The sequence below is a fragment of the Centropristis striata genome, chromosome 9, assembly GCF_030273125.1.
Source record: "Centropristis striata isolate RG_2023a ecotype Rhode Island chromosome 9, C.striata_1.0, whole genome shotgun sequence".
Taxonomy (NCBI): Eukaryota; Metazoa; Chordata; class Actinopteri; order Perciformes; family Serranidae; genus Centropristis; species Centropristis striata.
This window is the reverse complement of record NC_081525.1, coordinates 33,725,102-33,747,467: the sequence shown is the minus strand read 5'-3', so window position 1 is coordinate 33,747,467 and position 22,366 is coordinate 33,725,102. Positions and strand designations below refer to the sequence as shown.

The 22,366-nt window shown below is 40.3% G+C and overlaps 1 protein-coding gene across 1 annotated transcript in view; it reads right to left on the bottom strand.

Annotated features, from left to right (window-relative positions):
• Window positions 1-2,556: 2,556 nt before the first annotated feature.
• insrb (insulin receptor b) overlaps window positions 2,557-22,366 on the bottom strand; it is a 91,242-nt gene continuing 71,432 nt past the window's right edge. The window contains exons 9-23 of the mRNA XM_059341946.1: window positions 21,913-22,163; window positions 21,470-21,637; window positions 21,170-21,368; window positions 19,199-19,337; window positions 18,443-18,596; window positions 18,124-18,272; window positions 15,602-15,758; window positions 15,286-15,382; window positions 14,944-15,011; window positions 14,579-14,808; window positions 13,350-13,460; window positions 12,982-13,144; window positions 12,754-12,883; window positions 12,524-12,658; window positions 2,557-11,849 (exon numbers count right to left, since the gene is read on the bottom strand). Of these exons, the coding sequence (XP_059197929.1) occupies window positions 11,495-11,849; window positions 12,524-12,658; window positions 12,754-12,883; window positions 12,982-13,144; window positions 13,350-13,460; window positions 14,579-14,808; window positions 14,944-15,011; window positions 15,286-15,382; window positions 15,602-15,758; window positions 18,124-18,272; window positions 18,443-18,596; window positions 19,199-19,337; window positions 21,170-21,368; window positions 21,470-21,637; window positions 21,913-22,163 (2,506 nt within the window). The 3' untranslated portion in view covers window positions 2,557-11,494. The remainder of the gene's footprint in view (window positions 11,850-12,523; window positions 12,659-12,753; window positions 12,884-12,981; window positions 13,145-13,349; window positions 13,461-14,578; window positions 14,809-14,943; window positions 15,012-15,285; window positions 15,383-15,601; window positions 15,759-18,123; window positions 18,273-18,442; window positions 18,597-19,198; window positions 19,338-21,169; window positions 21,369-21,469; window positions 21,638-21,912; window positions 22,164-22,366) is intronic.

The window sequence follows — 22,366 nt, the reverse complement described above, 5'->3', positions numbered from 1 at the left end:
TATAGGTTTAGACAAGTTTATAAATGCTATTGTTTTAGGGAAATAGAGCAGAAACAGAAAAAGAGAAGGAAGTATATGCAATAAAAAGCATAGGGCAATGATATGCAGTTTTTCTTTCTCATTGTGAGTCACAAACCTCCTCATCTTCTGGGAAGTAGTGAAGCAAGTGAGGTCTTTAAACAAGCTAAAAGAAACAGTGAAGAGGAACGATCGCTCTACAGCAGAAAGAGTACGAGACACAGAGCCTGACAATTGTTGCAACCATTGTGCTTCTTAATTTGTGCAAGTGTAGCTACGGATGACTGTCAAGTTCAGCTCAGTGCACATCAAGTGGAAAAGTCTTCTTACTTTCCCACAGACAGAGGAGGCAGAACGCTGGCACAGAGAGGGCAAGTAGAAACGCACTAAAACAGAACTCTACTACAGAAAAAAAATGATATTTTACACAAATGTAAGAGAAATAAATCTGGGCCCCTGTGTGCAGATCACTGTTTGAAACTAAAAACTCAACTTAAAGCAACATAAACTCTACTTACATTTGCTGACAGGTGACAGATTGCAGCATGTAACTCCTGTAAACAAGGCAGAAGAGAGGAGAAAAAAGCTTTAAAGCTCTTCAGGTCTGACTGTGTGAACGCCCTCACACTGAGTGCAGAGAACCAGCAGCGAGCCACAGGATATCAACCCTGCTTCCTCTTTTTCTCATTCTGTGCAGCAGAGTATACAGTTTCACACATCACTGCTGCTTTAAAACGTGTTGTGGCATCTCATGCACTCAATAGTAGCACAGCAGAGTGACCTATTGGGGATCAACCTTAATTCTGAAACATCTTATTCTGATGGACAGATTCAACTAAAACTTAAAGCGATGCATGTGTGATTCAGTGCACTGAGTCCTGGTGTTATCTCATGACTTTCATTAGTCTGATCTCTGTTCTTGTGTGGTGCATTTTCATGTTTTGCAGCTTTTTGCTCCCCCCCCTGCACAGCCCTGAGCTGAGAAACTGGGTTAGGAGGAACTAGCTGTGTTTGTAGTGGTTTCAGTCGGAGGATAACTTTAACAGAGTTGCACCACAATGCACGTTGTTTGTCTGCTCTTCATCTTTCAGTTTGAGATCTCACTGTAGCGTGTGAATGAACGGAGAGGCTGCCAGGCCGGATACAATTCACAAGAAGTGGTAGAATATAACAGTCAAAGTGATTCTGCAATAAATATAACTTGTAATAAATATACATATATATACATACATATACATAATCTATAGATATATTGTAGTCTTGTTAAAATAGACAACTTCCAGGTTTACGTGTTGATGTCATAATATCATTCTGTTTCTAGAATTAAAATAACTGGGAATATGTTCGCAAAAGGAGTGTAAAGAATAGATTCTAACCTCTCTGAATTAGATTCCCTTTTTTAGCAAGACCTAAAGTCATGTGATCTGGTCATTTCAGCCGCAAGCAGCGAGACGTCTGCAGCCAAACTTGTCAGTGAGGTGTGAGTGTGGAGAAAAAAGCAGCAAAACAGCAAATATATACAGTTTAAAATACTCTACTAGAAGTTTTACTTAAAAGTAGGTGTCACTAACAGCCCAATGTTCCTAACTCTCTGACCTCCAAGCTGTTTCACGGTGTTTTTTTGCTCTTTTTACATTTTACTCACGGTAGCCGTGTATTTCACTGCAATATATAAGTCCTGCACCTCTATGGAATCATGCAATCATGGCTAGAAGTGGGAACTCAAAAACATCTTTTGAGGAAAATAAAAGTTTTTAATTACATAACTTATAAATAATATAATAAGAACAAACTCAAGTTGATATCCTGACCTCTCCCCTGTACTCTGTGTAAACAGCCTGCTGTTCTATCTGATTTTCAGTGAATATTTGTTCATCTCAGCAGATTCAATCATGGCTTCACAGTGTTACTGGTTGCGTGGAGCGCATAATTTAATGTTTTTAACAGGCTCTAGTTATTCAAAATGTTTTTCTGTCTTTGGCGGCATTTTAAATGAGACATGTAGAATAAGGTGATTATGACAAAAATGTCTAAGATTCATTTTGTAAACCTTTTTTAACAGAAACTTTTGTAACCGGTGATCCGTTCAAGGACAGATGGAAAATTCAAATTCTGACTATGATGCCTGATTTTTTTTTCTATTTCTTTCTATGTTAAAGGTTTTATTTTTGGCGATTACTTACAAAAACCTACTGGGTTCAGAGGGTTAAAGCAACTATAAGGGGATTTTTTCTGGGTAATTTAATACTGATGCTTCCATATGCCCTACATAAGCAAACAGAATCATCAGTGAGAAGACTGGCTATTTCTATAAAGTTATTCTCAATACTTCTATGAAAAGCAATACATCAAATTTGTAAGGCCATCTTATATCTTACACATAAAAAGAAATGCCTGTGGTTTACACAATACAACCATTACCAGTTCAAAAATGTAGTGGCGTAAAGCAGAGTAGGAGTAAAGAAGCATCAAACAGAAACACTGAGATGAATCTGGCTACCTGCCTCGGTCCATAGTTAAAAAGAACAAGAAAACACATATTCTCCAATAATTTTATTCATAATTTTAATATAAACAGTTAATTGTTGAATAATTTACACACAGCAAGATTTTTATTTTCATATCATTGCAACATTTTCTGTACATGTCACTACTTGGCTCTCCTTTGAAAACATAGAAAAAATAAATTGTCAAGCGTTCATTTAGTCATGGCACATTTTTGATCCTGTACAATATGCATGTATTTCTGTCTGTGTCTGTGTGTATGCGTGTGTGTGTGTTCAATATGTTGATATATGTGATACATAAAGATAATGGCACATTTGGATCCAGTGTGAGGGATGAAGCGATCTCTGTGGGTTGTGGGTTTTGGGTTTTTTTGGACTGTACATACACACATATACACCTGCTGTCTGCATACGCACCGATGTCTCAACATAATGTATACACAACATATCCCAAAAATTAATACATCAGCATATTCATCGGCAATAAATGACATTAATAAAGAGGTATCCTGCAAGACTACACACAGCATTCTGGGGACCACCTATGTGCACTGAGGAGAGACAGACTTGAAGGACACAGAGAGGAGGAGAAGGAGGAGGAGGAGCAGCAATCAGAGACAAAGAAAGCCGTGGTAAAGACTTCAACAGAGGGCAACACAGACACAACTCCATTATTTAAACAACGTACAGCACAGGGAACAGGATAGAGATAAATATAAGGTACTGGTGTGTAAACTGGAGCAGACCACTGGACCGACAGACAGACGACTCTTTAAACTAAAGAAGAAGAAGCTTTTCTTCAGGTGTGTCATTTAACAAACAGCGTCACCACACCTGCAACGCCCCCCGCTGTCTATCTTTACAACAGCGGTGCATCTCTCCCAAATCAAGGACACAAATATGAACAGTTCATCATCATCACACTACTGACAGACAGTACTTAATTCATTCATAGCTGATGGTGTTTCACTTTAATGCTGAGCCTCCTTAAATGGAATAGTTCCACATTTTGGAAAAAATATGCTCAATCACCTGATGGCTGAGAGTTGGATGAGACTCATATCTGCCTGTTACGTATAAAGGCTACAGTCAGTTAGCTTAGCTTTGCACAGGGGGAACAGCTAGTCTGGCTGTTCACCAATAACAAAATGTGCTAACTAACACATTTCAAGTTCAGTAATTAACGAATAATGTCTCATTTGTTTAACCTGGACAAAAAAAGCAAAAAAAACCCACTTGGCTTGGAACCAAGAATTGCCTTGCATTCGTGCGGTGTCATAATAATCAGAAATATTAGTTCCCAATTGGGAAAATTCACACAACAACTCATAAAGTCGGCAAACATTTTGTTACATGACCATGGAGGTGTGAAGAGAATTGAATACAGCTTTGAAGGCAGGGCCCTGTTCATTCCTATGAAAGTTACTCAGTGGTAAATGAAGCCAAAAAAAAAGGTGATTTCAATGCATCTTTCATACTGTGGCTAACTTGTAGCTAACTTCTGGATGCTAGCTACAGCGTCCACTTCACCATATTTCAGTCTTCTCATCCAACTCTCTGCAAAAAGCAAATAAGCATATTCTTATGTCTAACTATTCCAAAAAACACATCCAGCTCTACAGTCTAAACTTAAAGATGTATAGTTGTTGAACAATCAGTGAAGTTTTCTCTTTATCTTTTAATTTTTTTTTTTTTTTAGCTTATTCAGGATATCGTGTTTCCTCTTCTTCAAAAAGGATGTGCAGTGGTCTTTTCCAGTTTTTCACTTACAAAAAAAAAACATATTTGCAAACTAAAACACACGTCTCTTGTCAGAAACAATTCCATACAACAAAATCTGTGACAGGTGACATATTTGCGACACAAGAAAGGCTTTATGGGTGACATGCTGCTGTGGGTGGGTGGGTGGGTTGGTTGAAATGCATGACAACATTCAGAACATGCATCGGATTAAGAGCAGGGTTCATTGCAAAATGTTTTCAGGCCACATACTGTTTGTGTTTTGTCACACAGGGGTAAGCCCTCAGACTGGAGTTGTGCTGCTCCTGTTAAATACATTGACAGACTTGACTCTGCTCTTTTCTGTGTAGTGGGTTGTGTCATGAAAAAAAAGAAAAACAAAAAAATCTATCTTTTTAAATTTAGAAAAAAAGTTATATACACACCGATAACAATGTTAAATTCATAATGTACAAGAGTAGTAAAAGTTTACAGTCAGAAAAAGTAATTGTATTTGCCCTCCATACTTTGGCTAAAAAAAATAGAAATCAACATCTCTAAAATGTAATACTTTTTTCTTTTCTTTCAAACAAAACAATAATACATACAATGCTTTGTTCTCACCCTGCGCTGTGTTACTAGCATGCTCTGTCCAACCGCTTTTAAGGTCACCAGAGTTCAACAAAACAAACCTAAACTTCCCTAAAAATCAAGTGCTTTTGTTTTTTCGGGGTGCCGAGGGCATCTGCTGTTATATACAGTTAAGAGCTTATTAATCATTTCTTTTCTTGTTTTTGAAAATCATGGAACAACTGAATGCATTTCTAATGGAAATCCCCAACAGTAATGCAATCACTTGTTGCAAATCATGAGTTTTTGCATGTGCTTTGGGGCGCCGCTTTCTAAACAGACTGATGATGAGAAGCGAAATCAGTAAGCATCAAATTATCAAGCTATCCGCTGGTATAGATAATTCATTTTCCATGCACAAAGCAAGCCAGAGCTTAGCAGAGTAGAGACACAAGTTCAACATTTTTTTTTTTTTTTTGGTAGAAATCATCAGTCATATAATCCAAATTACAGTATTTTCCCCACTGAGCAGTGAGAAGTAAAAGACGCAGAATGCATAAAAAACATAATTCCTGTGTTTTCATTTCATGTTTGGAGGTGGAAAAATCCTCTTTAGTGATTGGTGGAGACACGTTTCTGCTCTGAGGGGAGTGGACTGGGTGGGAGGGGTCAGGCGGGCCGTTAGTCTGAGCAAGGCACTATGGGTCAGGGGCCCTGTTTGCTTTGCCGCTCCTGACCGCAATGCTCCCATCCAACCGCTAGAGGGCAGTCCAAACCACGTCAGAGAGAGAGGAGGATTCCTGATTATCTTCTCAAAGGGGGCAAAAGGATTTCAGATTCATGAAAAGGGTGTTTGGGTTTTGTTGTTGAAAACTTGTCCTTGGACTTATCATCTCCATTTTGCTTTTTTTTTTGCAAGGATGCTGAGAACTTGCGCTTCAGTCAAAGCAGATAAAAGGTAGGTAGGTAGCTCTTCTTCCTCCTTGTCCTCTTTATCCTCCAACCACAAAGCATCAGGCCGCCTCCCTGAGACGAAATGTTACAATCTAGATTTCTTGTCTGTTAATAGTTCTTTATGGCACACAGGATTGTCCCAGTCCAGCTTTTGTTTTCTCTTTTTCAGAGGGGAGAGGGGGGGGGCCCTCCTCTTTAAAACTTTTTAACCAGCCCAGACGTCAGTGTCCTGATCAGCCAAAACAGACCCAATCCATGGCATTGACAGAAAATAAAGGTTATCTCTTGATATTCACAGTAGAAAAAATATACATACAAAACAAAAATCAGAACAGAGAAACAGACAAATAAACCGACAACGACTGGAGGAGACGTGGGATTTTGAACGCTAACTGTTTTGACCACAAAGAGACAGATTGACAGACTGAAGAAGAAGAGTAGGGCTTTTTGTCAGACAACAGGTTTAGTCTAGATGTGATTTTTTTTTTTAAAAGCATGAGGGTCCAGGGCTGAGCTTAATTAGCCTTGGCTGCATGTAGGTGATCACAGATATGCATTTAGAGCCAAGAGACTTCTTTTTTTTGACTCATCCCCAGAAACCAGTAGAGCTGCAACTACAAACAGTCCAGAGGATTTGTGTATATGGAAAAGGGGAACACACACAATGAGGCAACAACAACTCTTCCAGCACCCGGGGGAAGCCTCTTGTGAGTAATTTTATAAACTGCAGCCACAACGAAAAGGACAAACTGTCCATAAAGCGAATTTACCGCCTGATAATCTAAATTTGATCAAACGTGCATTTGAACTATTGCAATATCCAAATCACAGGGAATTTTTTTTGATTGATACCCAGCCCTATGCTTTAGAGATATTAGTCAGTCAGTCAAAATAATTGCAATTAATACATTTTCCCAAATTGTGCAGCCCTTGCTAGAGGTAAAACAATTTTAAAGAAATGGATGATACTTTATTTTATCCCTAAACTCTGAAATCAGTTAATTTAAAGAAAAAAACCTGACGCTCCTAACGACATAGATGACAGCTTCCCCCGGGGCACGGGAAGAGAAAACTGAGAAAACAAGGAGGCAGATGGGTTTAATACACCACAGGGGAAAGGAATTCATCAGCAGTGTTGGTAATGTACAATAAAGTGATATTATTTGAAATGACGGGATATTGAGAGACTGTCGGGGATGATTTAGGCTCTTTAGACTGATTCTTCCGTATGCACTGAGGTAGACTCTGGCCAAACACAAAGACAACGACAATTACTAACTAACTAATTAACTAACTAGCACTCCTGCTCACCATCAGCTACTCCACCTGTACAATAACAAACTAGGCTTTTACATCGCTCCACTCTCAAACACCTTAAAAATGCTCGACTAAAAAGCTAACTGTGTTCTTCTTATACAATGACAATGATCATAATAAAATAAATATCTGGTATTTCAAAGATATGGGCACCATATTAATTAAAAATTGCATATGCGTGTGAACACCACCACAAGATAAGCAACCTAGGTCAAGGTGGAGACGAGAGCGATGTCCCACTTCCACACTGCATACCAACTCTAACTGGGTGTTGAGTTTGTAGTGTAGACAGAAGTTTCAGTATTAGTATAAAGTGTGGAATATTGACACAGCTAAGGTCCACCATTTTTCTGTCATGTACACAAAACTGACGGGCATCTGATATTTTTTTTCTGCTTTTATTTCCCAAACTATGTCACAGATTATTTACAAAGTACAAAAGCCCAAGATTGTAACTCTTCAGAATAATTATCTTAAATCTACATCATAACCTCAGGTGCCTCTGAGTGCACAACAGCACAGACTCTGGCTGATCCACAGTGTCACCGCTAAAGCACTAGATGGACATTAGTGTTCAAACCTTAACGCTGGCAACAAGCTGAACGAAAATACCAAAAAATAATAATAATAATAACAACAACTGACTTTTACTTCCCTTCCAGCAAAGTTGTAATCTTACAAACACAAATGTAGATGCAGCTTTGATTTCTGTGCCTCTCCTGCCTCATGAGACGAAATACAGAGAGCACAGAGGCCTGTGTGTGTGTGTGTGTGTTACTAGCCGATATAACTAGCCTGGAAGTGGCTCTGGGTTTGAGAAGGCACTGGTAAAACATGGAGGCAGCTTCTCTGCTTTCTCTGACTCTGATTCTGTGGGTTCTCATTGTTGACAGAAAGCTGCCAACACTTTGGCTATACTATAAGTGCTGAATGCTGTTCGGCTAGATTGGCAACCACACTGTGTGTCTGCGTGTCCAGAAGAAAAAAAACCTCTGCTGACTGTCACCTCCCACGTCATCGACCGATGTGGTTAGAGAGCGAGAGAGAGAGGGGCGTTTACAGAAGATCTGCTGTGGAGCTCTGACGGCCTTTGGGCTGCGAATGAAGCTTGTAGTGACTTTTAAATGACACAAAGAGGGGTCAGCGTCTAACTTTTCTGTGGCTTTGTGGTACAGTTGACAGGAATGTTTTTGATTCCCGGCAGAAGCAACAAACTTTGAATACTTGATTGTTAAAGGCATACTATGCAGGACTCATCGCCTACTGTTGGTAAAGACAACATTGAAACTTGGCCCCTCCTCCCCAGCTCAATAAAAATGAAAGTAAACCCCAAATTTACTCTAGTTTTGGAACAAGCTTTGTCTGCTTGGCATTTCACTTATTTTACTTGCATTTTTTCAGTGCCATGTCAGCAGAAACATCCAAAAATTCCCAAAGCTTGAAAGCTAAAATGCTAGCAAGAATTCTAGTTATCATGAAACAAGAGTTTAGTTTGGTGGTGTTAAAGAATGTGGACAAAAGTCAGACTATGTACTGAGCAAGCCGGATTACAAGGTTTGCTCATAAACTGCTAACAATAAATAAAATAATAGTGTAATTGTATAGAGTAAGATCGGGCAAGTGAAAAGAAACCCTTTAGTGAGTCATAAGTGAGGATATACATTGTTTCTTTCAGGAAAATCCTGCATAGTATACCATTAAGAAGGAAAAACTAATTATTTCATGTGAATCTGATGGGGTTGTGGTGATGGTATCAGGAGGGGGTGGGGGGTGAAGGAACGAGTAGTTCTAACTAAATCCTGGAATGTCAGACCTGAGTGAAATAGCTGCTGCACACCGTGTCCTGACCGCCTAACTGCATGTGATAGCAGAGAGAATAATAGGATTAACAATCACTCACACACTCTCTCAGAAAGATGGAGAGACACAGAGAGAGAGAGAGACTGCTCTCTCTCTCCACTACCTGCTGCGGACTGCGAACACAGTTGGAACTTTCCGTATTTCTCTCCAGCCTCTCGACCACAAAATGTGGAAATTTCCAACAGCCTGGTTTTGAGCAGCGAGTTCAGCAGCCAATGGGAAGCCTCAGGAAGACTGAGGAGGGGGAGTGTGCAGGACGTGTGTGTGTGTGTATGTGTGTGTGTGTGTGTGTGTGTTAGTGTGGGTGGGTGCAGAGCAAACCAAACAGAACGACAATGAGAGGGGAATGTAATGTGTGAATTAAATCGAACCCTTCATCAAAAACTGAGGTCCTGAACTGAAGCAGATCTCAGGTCAGATGGGTACTGCTCTCAGATTTAAGTTATTTGGGCATTTAGTAGAGCTGGGTATTGTTTAAAAATATGCCATGCCAATAGTTTTAAAGAGACTGCAATAGCTATTTCTTAGATATCGTTTCATACTTGGGGTGATATGATTCTCCAAATCTATGATTCGATTAGACTTTTTTCATTTAAGGTCATGATTCGATTACATTTTGGATGCTTGATTCATGATAATCAAAAATTGCTGGTTTATGCCCAGACAACTGCTATTTCCTTTATTTAAATTCTACTTAAAAAATAAGAAAATGAAGGAACTTACCACACTAAGGCCATATGGTAATTTTGATCAATTTAGCTTAATAAGGATCTAAACAAGTATCATTTGGCTGGAGAGTTTTGAAACTACTTACTACTAGTACTGGGTTATTAAGTACCAATACCCAGCCCTAGCGCTAAGCTCTGGTTATAGAACAGAAAAAAAGACAGAAGAAAATCGTTCCACTTCACCTGCAATAAGCTGAGATCTGGTGTTAATTCCCGACCTGCCCTAATACAAGCAGCACCGACACAACTGAAAAGCCATCAACTGTTACTACACCAACATAAGGAGGTACAATCACCAGGCAAAGCTCTCCTCGCTCTCTAAACTCAACGACAGCTAACGAGGACTTGCACAACCACGTTAAAGACATGATAAACCTGTGATAACAAACATGTATAAAGACCTCGGCTCCAGCGTGATCTGACCAGAGAGACAGCAGACACAGAGACAAACACACATCAGGTGCACTTCCACCCAGAAAGACCTCATTCCCCTTTTATAAAGCTTTTTTTTTTTGTTTGGTTATTTTTTTTAATCGTTGTTGTCGTAAAGTTGCCTCAGAATATTGACAGCTCTAAGTGGGAACAAGGTTTATAAAAAAATGTGAGTTGACAATATTTCAGGGCTTTCTCTTTTCCGCATAGAGACAGAGAGAGAGAGTACTCACAGGGGACTGGAGGCCTAATAAGACACAGAGAGCACTGATGGTAGATTAGTGTGATTTCTGGGGCTATAAAAATAAGAAAATTAAAAAACCCAGAAAGAAAAAAACCTGGCAAAACAAAATACTAGCAAAGCTTCCGATGAAAAATATTACAAATATGAACTATTTACAAACACATCAATACGGCATATATTATATATGAAATATTGGCACATAAATACCAATATTCCATATATACTATATATATTATATATATTTATATTTTTCTATACCCACTAAAATATATCAAAGCAGCAGCTATTGGTCAGTCTGAGGAACTCTTTTGTCCAATTCTTAACTGTTTAAATATCCTTCAGCCATATAGTGAGGACACAGAAATAAAACTGAGAAAGAGGAGAGGAAACGAGAAGAGAACAATAAAAGCAAATAAATTAAAACTATTCACCAAACACCCGATGAATCTGTGTGTAGTTTGGAATTCTGCAGAACCAAAAAAAAGAAAGACAAAAAGAAAACATTCCTCTAGGAATAGATGTTTGTTCTAGGATCAAGTCTTTGAAAGTCATCCCACCGTTCCAAACTGATTAAGTCATTGTTCAAAAGGAAATTAGTATAAGCGCTGATAGACACTTCTCTTTGTTTATAGGCCACATACAAAAAGGCCACTATCTGAGTAACAAGGTTTCATTTGGAGAAAAAAAACAAAGCACAGAAATGTGGAAATGCAGATTGGTGGAGAGAAAAGGAGGGACAAGTCTTGAGGAGGTTGAGCGTAAGCAGCCTTCTTGGTTGTCTAAGGTTTGTTGTGTTCACAGTTTTTTCTTTTTTCTCTGTTTCCATCACAAGGAGTCCTGGAAACGTGGCAATAGTGAAAAACAATAGAAGATAATATGGTATTATAAAGTTCGATGTGTCGTGGAGGAAGTTCAAAAAGAGTTACACCATGTTTGCATCCCTTGCATGCCTGTGTGTGGCAGCCATGAGGAAGAAAATAAAAAGTCCTGAGATCTGTGTCTGTTTTTTTAAGGGCTTCTCCAAGAATAAGAAAATCATTAGAAAATGATTAGAGGAACATGAAAGATACAGACAAAAATGGACTGGAAGAGAAAGAAGGATTGGGGGGAGGGCAGGTTAAAGTTCGTTTAGGAAACAGGAAATGTTAGGAAGGGCTGGATCTGGGCAGCGATAAGATTCGTCCGTTTTTCTTGCCACCGTTCATGTGTGTGTAGGGGACGTGCTCCTCATAGTTCCCCCTGAGGGCCACTGAGGGCCCGCTGTCCCTGCCTAAGCTCTCCTCTCTCTGGGAGTATGAAGACGGATCCAGTGGGATGCTCTCCATGTTGTCTAGGTCCAGGTCATACTCCTCTGTCTCGGGGACTTTGTTCTCCTCGCTGTAGAAGAAGGAGAACTCCTGGAAAGATGGGTGCAGGTCCTCCCGCAGCATCTCGATGATCTCATGGAACAACGGACGCATCTTGGGGTTGTACTGCCAGCACATCTGCATGAGGCTGTGCCTGGGAGAGGGGATAAAGCGACACAAGGTTTAACCCTTTAATGTATACAGAGGGTCTGACCCCGGGACGATAATACACCCTGTTTGATTAATTCAGGCCCAGTAGCATGCTTTGTTAATGGACCTATCAATCATTTTGAGATCATCAGCATCGGTTAATGCTTGCCCTCACAAGTCTGATCATTTATTTATTACAGAATTTCACTGAGCCAACACCAGGCCACTACACTAACATCGTTTATATTTTATTTATGTAAGTTTAAACAAGGAAACGTTGCTATCTAGTTTTTTCTTCTTCTATGTTTTTAACAAAGAAATAAACCTGTGGGCATTTGTTTAGTTAACACATTTTTTATTTTAAAATAAGTGGACGGCAGAGTGCAGATCTCTTTAAGCCGACAGAGATAATGCTTCATTAAAGTTCAGCAATTTGTGTTATTTCTAGTGTTGTATTTTATGCAAAAAATGTCAAGTGTCCATGAGCTGACAAAGGCACCCGAGAAAAGTTTGTAGAGATCAAAATCTTCTCCTGTAATAATTGTTTGCTGAACAGATCAGTTTTAATAGAAGTCAAGACATGACCCTCCATCTGAGATACAGTGTCACATTATACAGAAAAGATATAGTTAAGCAATTAAAACAAGAGAGGTGCCCATTTTGTTCGTATTTACTCACATCCTCTCGGGACAGTTATCCGGCCGGTCCAGGTATCCTCCGTCCATGACAAACTTTAGAACCTGCTCGTTGGATAAACCCTGGTAAGGCTGCTCTGCTAACGTGCTGATCTCCCACAGCACAACGCCAAACGACCTGCAGACACACAAACGACCACACGTGATCCAAAGGCAACCAGGAATATAATCGGATTGCAAAGACTGCACGACAACTGCCGAGGTGGGACTTACCAGCAGTCAGAGTGGGCAGTAAAGACTCCGTCCTTTAGAGACTCTGGAGCCATCCACCTGACAGGAAGCAGGCCCTTCCCTCCTTTACGGTAGTAGTCAGTCTCATAGATGTCTCGGGTCATACCGAAGTCTACGAGAGACAGTTCAGTAAACATTCACATTTATTCAACCACAACATAATGGAGATTAACAGGAGCTGCAACAAGGAAAACAAAACAAACACATTACCTCCAATCTTGACAGTGAAGTCCTCTGCCACCATGCAGTTCCTGGCTGCCAGGTCTCTGTGGACAAACTTCTTGGCGTTGAGGTAGGCCATGCCGTCTGCAATTTCTGCAGCCATCTGGATCATCTCCTTCAGCGTAGGTGGTGAACGGCCTGTGGGGTTGTTCTGCAAAAACACACACAAAAAGATGGTAATAAAGTCAGTCAGTGATGTGTTTTAGAACTAAGCATCCTTTAGCTGAAGGATGCTGGAGAGGAGATATGTATCTGCATGGTGCATCAGCTTTATAGTTTTGAAATGTGTGTTTATTACGCGTGGTCCCTGTCAAATAAAGGGCTGAAGAGATTCAAGGGATTTCTGTGACACGTACCTCGGAGTCCGGCCTGAGACCACGCAGGTAGCTCTTCAGGTCCCCGTGGGTCATCAGCTCCATCACTACCAGGGTGGGCTGACCTTTGGACACTACACCTAACAGACGCACCTACACAGAAAAAAATTAAAAACACATACACATGAACAAAACTTATTCCACCTTACATTGACTGACTCGTAACAGAAGAGTTTGGGTCATTGATCAGTCTGATTACATATAAAAATGACTACTATTCGCACAATTCTGGTCAGAAAATATAAAGTCTACATATATTGCTGCATTCGTGTGCTGTCGGAATTATCAGAAACATTTCTCCCCGACTGGGAAAATTCAAGTGAAGAAGTTGGAGCAATAACTTGGAAAACCAGTGACATTTTTTGGAACATGACTGAGCTGAAGTCATATTACATGCAAACATAATGGTCCAAAGTAAATTGAGTAGATGTAAGAAACTTTTTATTAATGCACATATTGCATATCAATTTTTTTGCTCGCATGTAATTTGTAATATGAGGTTAGGTTGTAACTGCTAACTGCTGTCCATGTAGAGTGACCTAGATTAGTTAGGAAGGTCATTTATTAGCATTAAGGCTGGTAACAAGTCAGGTAAAGCAATATTTAAGTGGATTTAGGGAATGCATGTGGTTTAAACACAGCAAAATAATAAAACACATCTTTGTACCGTCTGTGTTGTTTACGCATTATGACTTAAAGCTCATGAACACACTGAAGTTGGAAGAACAACTTCCCTTTCGGGAAAGGTGACTATCCGAGGAGCACATGAATGCAGCAAATAAATTAATGAAGGAATAAATAAGGGTATCCTAGTCATTTCACCTTTAAGAAAAACACTCCTGCTGTAAACGAGGCAGACAAGATAGCAACTCTCCCTTCATATTTGGGTAAATAATAAAAAATCCCCCCTGCATCTCAACATGGTTTTTACAGCTGACAGCACATATGGCAGTTTAATTGGTATTTAGTAGGCTGTTTAATGAAATAATATTGGTGGGCACAATTGCTCACCAAGTGTGAACATTTGTTTTTGGAGTCAAACTGTGTGTCAATATGGCAGCATCAACACAACAAGCAACTCATGATTCTATGAGTCAAACATGTTCATGCTGGCTCCAGCAACATGATGCAAAGCTGTATTATACTGCAGTGTATGGATAGCTGTGAGTCAGTGATGAGGCTGTGAGAAAACGCTGTGCAGGGTGTCGTACCACGTGGTGACAGCTGAACGCCTTCATGACGGAGGCTTCGTTTAGGAACTCGATCCTCTCGCGCAGACTGGCCGATTCATTGACCGTCTTGACGGCGACGCGTGTTTCCGGGTCTCCTTTGATGATGTCTTTGGCTTGTCCCTCGTACACCATGCCGAAGGAGCCCTGACCCAGCTCTCTGAGCACTGCGATTTTCTCCCTGGGCACCTCCCACTCATCAGGAACATACACTGCAAAAAAAAGACAAAAATTTGATAAACTGAACCATTCAAAACTCCTCATGAAGTGCCACTTAACTTTTTAAATGCAGAACAAGTACAACATGTTCAACAATCTTAGCAGTTATTTAATGATACTCTTCTTACCATCGTTGGTGCTGATGTACTCAGGGTTCGAGGAGGCGATAAGAGGTCCTGTCGGGCCTTCAGTTTGCCTGTAAAACGACCACAGGGTTGATATGAGCTCCTTTTTTAACTGGCCAGAATGTGTCATGATGCTGGTTCAGCTGGTTTGCATAAAATCAAACCAGTTTTTGCAGAATCTGTCTTGTGTAACTGTCCTGTCACATACTATAGCGACTGGCCTAAAATTTCCTTCTGCTGAACATCTGAACCTCTACTTCAAATCCCACTATATGTTTATAAACAAAACAAGCAGCATTCCCTCTTTGAAGTCATATGGTGTAAACTGGATTATCATAATCTTACCTTTTCTTGAAGATCACAAAGACTCCACCTCCCACGAACAGCAGCAGGATGAAGCAGATGACTGGGCCCATCACAATCCAAATCAAACCTGGATCCGCTGTAATAAACACAGAAGTCTTCGATCAGTTCACTTGGAAGATTGCAGTGTATGAAAGATAGAACTGAATTGTGTAAAACAATAATAACAGACTTGAAATAGGCCTTGGTTATTAAATATCTTAACAATTATGTTAGTAGTTTATGATTTTTTAGATACATGTGAATAATGCATGCCATGCAACTTCAGTTAAATCGGACATGTGGCCTCAGGTCTTACGATTGGGCATGAAGAAGTAAGTGGTTTCTGTATAGGAGCCATTTCCTGCCAAGGAGGTGGCGCGGACCCACACGCTGTAGTTTCCAGGTTGCACAAGTGAAAGCTTAGTGCCACCTGACTTTAGGTAGGCCGGCTGTGACACACAAGCTGTATGAAGCTGCAGAAAGAAAAATTAAAATAAAATATGAGCATGAGAAATCACCAGGAATAATGATAAGTGTTCAATGTTAGTCAGAGATTATTTACCCAGATCACAACTACAACACTGTAAAGTATGAAGTTGTACAGAGATACAATCTCAACTGAATCTTGGCTTTTAATTAGTGGTGGAATGTAAATAAGTACATTTATTCAAGTACTGTACTTCAGTACAATTTTGAGGTCCTTGTACTTTGCTTGAGTATTTCCAGAAATGTAATTTCTACTTTCCTACATTTTAGGGGCAAATATTGTACTTTTTACTCCACTTCATTTAGCTGACAGCTTTAGTTACTTTTCAGGTCGAGATTTACCATGATAAAGATTTGAAAGGAAAATGCTGCTTACATAAATGCATCAAAAATAATAATACAGTAATATATTTTGAATATATCTAACAATATGAGTGGGTCATTCTGCATAACAAGTACTTTTTCAGATACTTTAAGTATCAACATTTTGATGCTGACTTTTCTTTACTTTTACTGAATTTTGAATGCAGGACTTTTACTGTGGAGAGGAGTGGAGTAATTTCACAGTGTGGTATTAGAACTTTTATTTAAGTAAGGGATCTGAATACTTCTTCCACCACTGCTTTTATTAAACGCCCAGAATTGCACACAAAAGGCACACTGAAAGCTAGAAAAGTGCAATCAGTAGAGAAAACAACAACAACACTAACATTAAAAATTCAAGATAAATACATAATTTTCGACTGTTGAACACTGAACAGACAACAGCATTGCAGTACCACTTATTTTCAGATATGAAGGAAGAAAAACCTGCAACTTGTGTTAGAATATCTACAACTTCTATAATAGTCAGTCAGTCAGACATCTGCATGAAAAGCATGCGTTTCATGCCCCGTCTGTGCAATAAACAAAATAATTAATTTGTGCCTCCGACTTGTTCTAAACAGCATTTTAAATAAATCCAGCTCGGTTTGTTGGGCTGCAGGGTGCGTTAGTGAGCGGTGTGTTTTCAGTGCAGTGCAGAATATGTCGTCTGAGATGCCAGTCCATCCCCGCCACTGCAATCTAGTCTTCCTTCCTGCCTCTGTCACTATGGTAACAGAGCTGCTACTGGCTCCTAGGGTCAGGCAGTGCAGCGATGAATAGCAATGAGAGATGAATTCTCACATTTACAGCAAGTAAACAACAACAACAAAACACACACACTTGCAGAACCACACTGTCACAGACGAGCAGTTCTGCGCACGCGCGCACACACACACACGCACGCACACACACACACACACACACACACACACACACAAAAGAAATAATAACATACAAACACACGCAGCAGAAAATGTCAACACACAGTGGTAGCATTGGGAGTTTGTAAACAAATATTTTCTCTGTTCCTCTCTCCATATAAGGAACAGACAGGATTTGAGTGTAAACCTTTCCTGACTGCCTTCGCTCCCTAGAGTCTTCGCAGATCACTCCTGGTTCTCTCTGCATTTCTTCTTACCTTCATGTTTTCATATGCACCTGTCTGCATATATGCATATCAAGATAATTTGTGCTGGCTCTTTCCCTCCCTCATTATGTGTCCTTCAGATTAAAAAACATCTTTCCACTCACTGTTTCCTGCATCCTCACTCTGTAAAAAGTTTGGTAGTCTGACTCACAGGATGCAGACTGTGCGTCCTATTTCAGACGGAACACTACTCTCTTTTAGCTGCAGGCTAAAGTTTTTCATTATCCCCGTTTCTACGTGAAACAACAACATGCTGGAAAAGGCAAAAACTGCAACTAATAATATTTTAATTGCTAATTAATGATAGCCAGTGATTCTCAAAGTTTCTGTTAAGGGGTCCCTGAAAACTTTTCAAAGGAAATGTATGACAAATAATATTAGAGCTTGACCGATTTGGAATACAAACGATGTATGACATTGTCAGCAAATGCTATCACTTATAACTGAGATATTAAAGAATAGGAATGCAATAAATAGCTTAATAAACACACATTATATATTGTGTAAAAACAAGTTTTTATAATAGCTTATAAAACAATCCCGATATGCCTTTGATAGGCCAATATCTGGTGATGATATCCGTCAAGAGATATACCTGTCGGGCTCTAAATAATATATGAATATAAAGTTTGTCATAGCTTGCATTTATTTTATGATTAGACTTTTATTAATAATTCATTGTTTGAACAAACCATTTACTTTCAAACTATTTTATAGGCCGATAATATTTAACTATTTACAAATTACAAATAAATAATGCAGAATTATGCTGGTTTCAACCACAATGGACATTGATCTGGCTATGCAAGACCAAAAGTTCAGCGACGGTTGATACTGACCTCTGTGTCTCCAACCTTCCTGTAGAACACCTCGTACAGGATGATGAGTCCGTTAGGAGAGCGAGGTGAGTTCCATTTAATCAGCACATAGGGAGGCTCGGCTGTCACTATCTCATGGGTCACAGGGCCTGGGATGTCGTCTGCTTTCTCTGTAAGTACCCCACACATGCAAACACACTTTACATGTGCAGTATAATGTGCTGCTTTTCTACATTGTTTTTTATTGGCCACCTTTGTCTCTGACTGCCTCTAAAAACTGTAGTTGTAATTCATAAACCAAATGTTACCAAATGTGTATAAACTTGAGTTTTGTTCTTACCCTCTGGCATAGTTCGAGCACTGACATATGTAGCCATGCTGCAGCGTTTGAGGTCTGTTGGATGGTTGCAGGCCATGATCTCGATCTTATAACTGGTAAAGTGGTGCAGGTTGGAGATTACCGTTGACTCCTTTGAGAACACCTTCAGCTCCACCTGAGCAGAAAACACAAGAGAGATGGAATTACAGTGATTTGTAGTACAGTCTTTCACATTCACAACACACATTCAAAACCATTTAATTTTGTTTGAAAGCCAAATTTTCCTCACATCATGGTCACTTACCTAAACTTATGTGCTTCACTTTGGCCTTTTTTTTGCTTTGTCATTTCTATTTACTGTGTATACTGTATGGGAGAAAATACTTTTTCCCTCAAAACAATTTTGTAAGCAATCTGGCATTTAAAGGGTTAAAACTTAAAAAAAAGAGAAAAGAATGAACATTGGGTAGCGATGATCAGGACTGAATTTGGTTCAAAAATTTAACTTGGTGAAAGTAAATAATATCAATATATAATTCTATGGCATTTTTTGTTAAGGTTTCGCTAAATTAAAAGAAATTTACAGATTTGAAAATGCATTGTTTTTTCAGGGGAGAGTTCTCACGTTTGTAGTTTTAATTAATCAGTAGTGATTTTATTATTTTACATGTGCACCTTAAGACTGGAAATGTAGGAAGGGGAAGAGCAAACAGTCAGTGCATACGGTGACACAAGACTGAAAAATTGTTATGATATAGAAATCTAAGTGTTTGAGACCTTGGAACCCTCCTCATCCTCATCTTCGTCTTCAGGAGACGCTGTGGTGGAACCAAATGGGAGACTGGAAGCTGTGGTGGGGAAGAGAGAGGGTATGGTGGCGTTGGCAACTCCCACTGAGCGTCGACGACGAGCTGGTCTGGAGAAACAGGGCAATGGGTAAAGCAGTTAGCAAAGGTAAAATGCCACTGAAAACCTGAAGGACGTTTAAAGCCTCTGCATGCAGTCCTCGAACATAAATGGCTATCAGACAAATAAAGGCCAATTATCAGTCACAAGAATTTCATGTGAATTAGATCCTGGCAAATAGAGCAGGAGTGTGGTGAGGACCTCTGCCCACACTAACCTTTACAGTGTTTAGCAAGTCAGACTGCATGACATTTATCCACAAATACCACCTACTGCCCTGCTGGAAGAGTTACCAGCCCTTACCACTGGGTGATACCAATGAGTAGGTCCACTTTGCTCTCAACTGCTTTGAGTGAAAGCCCACATAGGTCATGAACTTAGCCCTCTGAACCCCAAGCAGAATCAGGGAGGGAATTCACATTTTACTCACTGTGGCTTTGATTTTCACTGTGCTATTTAAGGCCTATACTTCTATAGAAACAGCACAATCCTGATAGGAAGAACTCATGCTTTACATATTGAATGCTTTACATTTTAACAACCTCTCATTTCAACATCTCGTGTCTTCTCCTCTCTGCTCTGTGTAAACGGCCAGCTGTTCAATCTAGTCCATTTTTTTCCAGAATTTTTGTCACGGCTGCTGCAATTTGTTAATTCTGATGTCACACAGAATCTGTTCTGGGACTGTTGGAAAGTTGAAAATACAAATTTTCAAACCCACTAGCTAGTTTTGGGGCTCAGAAGAAAACACACAGTGCACCTCTGTTAAAGAACAAGTAGAATAACTGTCTAAAAATTAGAAAACTATCTTTCTTCCTTTGAAAATGACCACCAATGAGTGTTCTTTACCCCAAGCTGCTGCAGTGAAGCCTCTCCTTCACTGTTCATGTTGAATCAATACTTGCTAAGGTAGAAGAAAAACACAAAGCTTCCATGATGGAGAAAGAGGGCACGAGGAGTTTTTTGTGTACTTCAGAGTATGGAGCTGACCTTGGCCGATTCAACTACATGGGTTCAAAATCCAGCTGAGGTGTGTGTGAGTTTAAGTGTTTGTGTGTCCAAATGGCAGTCTGCATGACTACACCCCTGACTGGCATGAATGATAATGGGCACAGTAATCACTCCCCTAGGGAACCTGAGGGAGAGACTGTGGGTGTTTGTGTGTGTGTCAGGGGAGAGGGTAGGGGCATCGCGGCCCAGACAATCAGCACCTCCCACCCTGAGCCCCCCACGGTAGTGCCCTGTACAAAAACAAGGGTCTACACACACACACACAGACACACACAGACACAGACACACACACACACGGTCGAGACAGTGTTGGCAATGAGCTGTTTTGGGACGTACATCATGGTGTCTAGGACAAAAGGAGGAGGAGTGACTGAGTCTGGCTGGATAAAGGGGCTCCAGTGTTGCTGCTGTGCTGCCACAAACAGCACCTAACAACACAGTTCCTGTTGGTGCTAGTGTTGGTCTGAATTTTGCATGTAAACAAGCTTTTAAAATTAGCATAAAGTTAATTAAAAACTACTGTACATGGTTTGACTTGACTGTGGCCATTGTGATGAGAAAAAGCTTAAAGTTACCTGGGGTTTGCTTCAATTGTCCAGCTATTAAAAAAGGATGTTAGTTCAGCCTGTTTTAATCTGACCAATCACTGGACACCTATGTCTCTGGACCAATCACCATACACCATACACAGTCACGGTTCCCCTTTTGCTGAAAGACTACTTACTCTGAAATAGGAGCTTAAAAAGTAAAAATGTCTTTCTAAGAACTATGATTGTTCCTAGACTAAAATGTGATGAGCAGTAACAAGTAATTACAGTCTGGTATGTGTACCTGCTCTCAAACACTTCATTGTGGAGGTAGTTCTCGAAGGTCTTGCGGTACTCTATCTCCTCCTGCTCCTTCTTTAGCTGGTTGTCTGTCTTGGGGCAGGCGCAGCACCTGCCCCCTGAGGTGGGCTCATCGGTGTGGTTCCACTTCTGCTCAACATCGTTGTCCGGGTGGGTCGGGTAACGCGACGGCGGCTTCATTCCTGGGAAGAAGAAGCAGGCGTGAGGGAAAAGCAAAGACAAGCAAATGTAAAGGGAGGTCTCAAACGGTCAGATTTGAACGGATCAACCTGTAGATACTGACCTTGTAGGCAGTAGTCGAACTTGGAGAGGTCGCTGTCCTCAGGCTGCTTACGACAGATGACGCGGTAGTGGGTGATGTTGCCGTTGGGACTGGTGGGAGGCTTCCACTTCAGGATGATCTGAGAGGAGGAGTTGGAGGACGAGATGGGGTCCAGAGGCACAGAGGGCTCTGAGGGGGGTGGAGGAAAGCAACGGTCAGGACTGGACTCATGCTGTATGCCCTTAAACTGTATTTAGGCCGACTTAAGTCCTACGTGAAATAAAACTCTCATGCATTCCTCATTTCCTCATACAGCAACACAGCCAATAAACTACATGTGAGTAGACTTTACTGGTTATGCCTTAAGGATACACTCAATGTTCAAATTCAATGTTACCAGCAAATCCAAAACAATTAAATATCCTAACTACTAACAGTGTGTTTATTAGAGTGGTGTAACTCACTGGAGGCATTAGTGCGGACGTAGATGATCTCACTCTTGGCTCCATGAACCTGGTGTTCGTCAGATGCAGACAGTTGAGTTTTGACCATGATGGCGTACTGGGTCCAGGGCTTCAATGGTCGAATCAGGTGCCCCGGATGCTCTGCCTTCTTGCTGTCCGTTGAACGAGGTGGAGGATCAACATCAGCTATCGCCCAGCTGTTCGAGCCACACGCATCCTGCCCATCAAACTCTGTCACATTCTTATGTGGTCTGGAGTGGATAAAAAAATGGAAGAGAAAATGGATCAACAGCTTCACATTAACAGTAAGTACCATCAATAGAGCTAATTTTGCAAGGTAGGAAAATGCTATTTTTTATTTATATTGCACATTTATACTACAGGTAACATACTGGGGAAATAAACAATTAATTGCTTTAAGACTAGAAGTAGAAATTTGAGGCCTATTCTGTAA